This window comes from Anolis carolinensis, chromosome 5, assembly GCF_035594765.1.
Source record: "Anolis carolinensis isolate JA03-04 chromosome 5, rAnoCar3.1.pri, whole genome shotgun sequence".
Taxonomy (NCBI): domain Eukaryota; kingdom Metazoa; phylum Chordata; class Lepidosauria; order Squamata; family Dactyloidae; genus Anolis; species Anolis carolinensis.
In genome coordinates this window covers 191061959-191066230 of record NC_085845.1, presented here as the reverse complement: position 1 = coordinate 191066230, position 4272 = coordinate 191061959, and the positions used below count along the sequence as shown (strand labels likewise).

Genomic DNA, 4272 nt, shown 5'->3' with positions numbered 1-4272 from the left:
TTTTGAAATTTATTCTTATTGTCACAGAAAAGGGATGAACTCTTTCCTTTTGCAAACTGTCCTAGTGTTTCGCTCTTTTATGCAAAGAATGAAATAAAATGAAAATAGACTGTGGCCTAGACATAACAATTGACCTGGATGTTATTCATTGTGCTGAGGGGCTTCATGTTCCCATAAACCATCAGTCAATAAATCAAGGGACTCAATGTGAATGTACTGTGTGATTGTTGTTTTATTTGCCCAATATTTCATCCACATAAGGCTGCTCAGCAAGCTTAACGGTACATCACTTCCAGGCGCCTTCAACGCTCTTCTTTAATAAGTCAGCAGTTTATTCCAGCGGATTGCTGTACGAGTGACCGGGAGCTGTCTACGCAATGTTTGCCACACTTCATCAGACAAGTCTTGGAGGCTTTCAACCAAACCAGTCTGAAATTTACTATGCTCACGTTCAATGAGCTTCTCGAAATCTAAGGCAAACTGGGCACGGTTAATTAAATACATGGAATGGCCAACACTATCGGTTGCTGTAAAGTGGAGGTTAGCTTTTTTGAAATAGTGTATCTGTACAACAATACTTCCTGCGACTTGAGTACTCGGGGGAGTAACAGGAAGAATCCATTCTGATTTCCAAAAAGCATTCCAGAACTTCTTATACTGATGGCCTTCAATACAGACCACAAAGAACGGGCTTCCTCTGAGGGTTTTCTGGTAAACACGACAGATGCCCGAAAGAAAATGTTTCTTCACATAAGACTCTAAAGTGACATTCAGGGTTTCTCTCCATAACTCTGCAGTATCTCTTTTGAAGTCATGATAGATCAAGATCTTATCAGCTCTTCCACTCAAGTGATCAAACCTGAACGAAAGCTTGATCTGTGGATCAAAGAAACGATTTCCTCCCAGATCATTGTGTCGTGTCACTAGAGCCTCCTCTCCCCTTATGCTCACAGGTGTGAAGTTATTCCTGGTGTGATACGCAGACACCTGAGCAGCCTCCTGCCTCATGAGATGATCGTCACCAATCAGGATACGGAGGTCTTCAAAAACATTCCTAAATTCCCCTGGGGGAACCTGGAGCAGCAAACCGCAGATGAAACTGATTTTCTCTTCCTCGGGTAACTCATCTGCTTCAAGCATCATGGCCTGTCTTTGAAATGCTGGAGGTAAAAATAGAATCAAAACTACTTTTTTAAACACCACAGCCTTTTAAATATACATACATTATTGCTTGTTCTTTTAACACCTTTAAAATAAGCTATCACATTGGCTTTCCTTTTTTCTAACCTTCACATCTCAAGGTTAATCTGAACTTTCTAAAGAAAAAGCAGATCTTGGCAATCTGGCAGCTAATTTAAATCCAGAATGCTCACTTTTTAAAAAAAGCAGAAGTATCAGAAAGCCAAATATGACTATGAAAAAAGGTAGGAAACTTCAACTGATTGCCATAATATTAAAAGGTGATGGTATAACAATACATCAATTGGTCAATGTCTATCAGAAATACAGGCACTAGGGACAATGTAGGATAAATCAAAGTCTGTTTGTATAGTCAGACCTACATTCTTGGTCTGGTTCCCAACCTTTGAGCCTCCAGGTGTTTTGGACTTTTAACTCCCAGAAATCCCAGCCATCTAACCAGCTGTTAGGAATTGTGGGAGCTGAAGTAGAAAATACCTGGAGACCCAAAGGTTGGGAACCACTGTTAGGTAATTCAGAGTCAAACATTTCCAAGTAACTGAGATAGGAGTGAAACATCAAAACTTTAATTTGTTTAAATAAACCAGCCTGGTAATAATTTCCACAAAGAATAAAAAAAAAGTTTGTGCACAGCAGTGAAAATAATGATGCATACAAAATATGTTTCAAAAAATGTTTCCTCGTATTTTAAATGGAAGGTACAGTATATTTGACTGAGGTTGAATGGGATTGCTTTTAACCTGCTATCGCATTCCTATAGGTGTCTTGATTTTAAAACTTCTGTGACTATGATAGTTGGAATGCTACGCTAATGGTTTCTTATTACCAATTCTGACCATATCTGTAATTTTAATATGCTTTATCTGTCTTTCTGATGGCTTAAGTTCAGATTTAAAGACACCATTTCTACTTCTAATTCTACTCTAATTTTATGCATCCCCCTGCTCTCTCTCTCACACACACACATACACACACAGGTGCTTAGATTAAGCAAAAGCTATAATCTGGATCTTCCCAATTGTCTCTTATATTAGAATTTAGGTAAGTGTGAATCAGAAATTCACCCCAGCATAGTGGCCCAATTGGGTAGAATACATTTATCCAGTATTGGGTAGAATACATTTATCCAGTATCCAGTAATCAGTTGGATAGCAAACAAATAAGTTCAGTGGGAATCTAAACAAATGATAGTCAAGCTATCAGATCTCTGAGAAGATGTATTTGTAGTGGGTTCCTTTGACCAAAATACTGTGTGCATTTGGAAATTGATTGGGCTGCACTGACCTTGAACTTTCTAAAACTAGAATCCTTGCTCCCGGATTTGTTTAAAATGTACAAAGTGAGAATATGTGCTAAGTTAAGAGGTATTCCAAATATGGGTTCCATCTTCAGAACAGAAGAAATGTCATCTCAATACATACTCTGATATTACAGTATGACAACCACATAGACAACAGCAAGTGTTTAGAAAAAAGAAATAGATCCCAGCAGGCTATAAGGAACCCCAAGGTTTGCAAAAGTGAAAAAATATTTGGGATAAACAACAAAGAAGTTGTGCCATATCTTCACAAGGACTTTGACAAATAATTTCAAGAGCTATGGGATGTTTCTTGATTCTCAGTTGGAAAAAAGAAATGGAAATCTGGTATGAGGCATGGAATGGAAGACATGGCCGAATAATGAAATAGAAACACAATGCATTGCCAGATTTTTTTTTCAGATTCCTCTTCTTGGATCATAATAAGGTCTGCTTAGTCTAATCTTCTTTGAAAGAAAGAAGCAGCCAATCAATCAATTCTAGGTGTATTTTACTAAAATTTGCCCAGTGGCTGACTTTTGCACAATGGTCTACCTTCTGTCTTTCCTTTTATTACAGGACTGTAAACACTTAGCAATATACAAGCCTTTCCTTTACATGAGTCAGGGGTCAACTCTTAGGCCTAAAGTAATTGCTAGGCCAGGCTAATGAACCAATTTCTGAATGAAAGCCAATGTTTATGCAATTCCTATTGACTCTAGTCTGTTTGGACTAATATTTGGATTTATCCTTTGAAAATTATTCAATTTGGAAATAATACATTTTTTCATGGTCTGGATCTTCTGCAGCTATCAGATGAGCCTGTCTCCCAAATGAAAACATGACCATCTCTTCTATGATGTCAGCAACACAGAGGTCACAAAGAGGGAACAAAAATCACCAATCATATCAAAACAACCCAGTTCTTTGCAGGAGGACAACATGGTGCTTTAGGCCTATTTAAAACAGAATTCTTTTGAAAGCTGAATTCAAATCTTCATCCATGAGTAAACTACTTGCTTATCACCTGGAAACAGTAACCATTACACTATGTAGAGAAAAATGTAACAAGACTCATAAAGCAATAATTATTGTTTCCCTCACCAGCTTCTTAATTCTGTCTAAAACTGTTATCTGCATTTGACACTACAACCCAACAACGACATTTGTTATCTTGTTGTCTTGGTTTGCAGGCCTGTTCTTTGTGGGTCAGCTGGTGGCAACTGGTCTGGTATATTTCAGATGTTCTGTACTTCACAAACTAAATCTGATAGGGAAAACTGGTATAATTTTTAGAATCAGCAGGTCAAATATCCCCCTAAACAGGTCTAACATTTGAGTAATTACTGTTTTTACAGTTTAACAAACAGGACTCAGGACAAACTTCTCTGTAGAACTCAGTGATATCGAGGTATTTAAACAACACAGTGTGTTAAAGCGCTGAGCTGCTGAACCTGCGGACCAAAAAGTCCCAAGTTCAAATCCCGGGAGCAGAATGAGCGCCCGCTGTTAGCCCCAGCTCCTGCCAACCTAGCAGTTCGAAAACATGCAAATGTGAGTAGATCAATAGGTACCGCTTTGGCAGGAAGGTAATGGCGCTCCATGCAGTCATGCCGGCCACATGACCTTGGAGGTGTCTATGAACAACGCCGGCTCTTCGACTTAGAAACGGAGATGAGCACCAACCCCCAGAGTCAGTCACGACTGGACTTAACGTCAGGGGAAAACCTTTACTATAGAAAAGTAGGTAGGTGGGTAGGAAATAGGGCCCAAAA

The 4272-nt window shown here is 38.8% G+C and overlaps 1 protein-coding gene across 1 annotated transcript; it reads right to left on the bottom strand.

The window, feature by feature from the left end:
- Positions 1 to 214: 214 nt before the first annotated feature.
- Positions 215 to 3322, bottom strand: capza3 (capping actin protein of muscle Z-line subunit alpha 3). The gene is made up of 2 exons (XM_062983143.1): positions 3279 to 3322; positions 215 to 1160 (listed from the first exon to the last, which is right to left on the bottom strand). The coding sequence occupies exons 1-2, from the start codon at positions 3286 to 3288 to the stop codon at positions 316 to 318; spliced, it is 855 nt and encodes a 284-aa protein (XP_062839213.1). The 5' UTR covers positions 3289 to 3322; the 3' UTR covers positions 215 to 315.
- Positions 3323 to 4272: the final 950 nt, after the last annotated feature.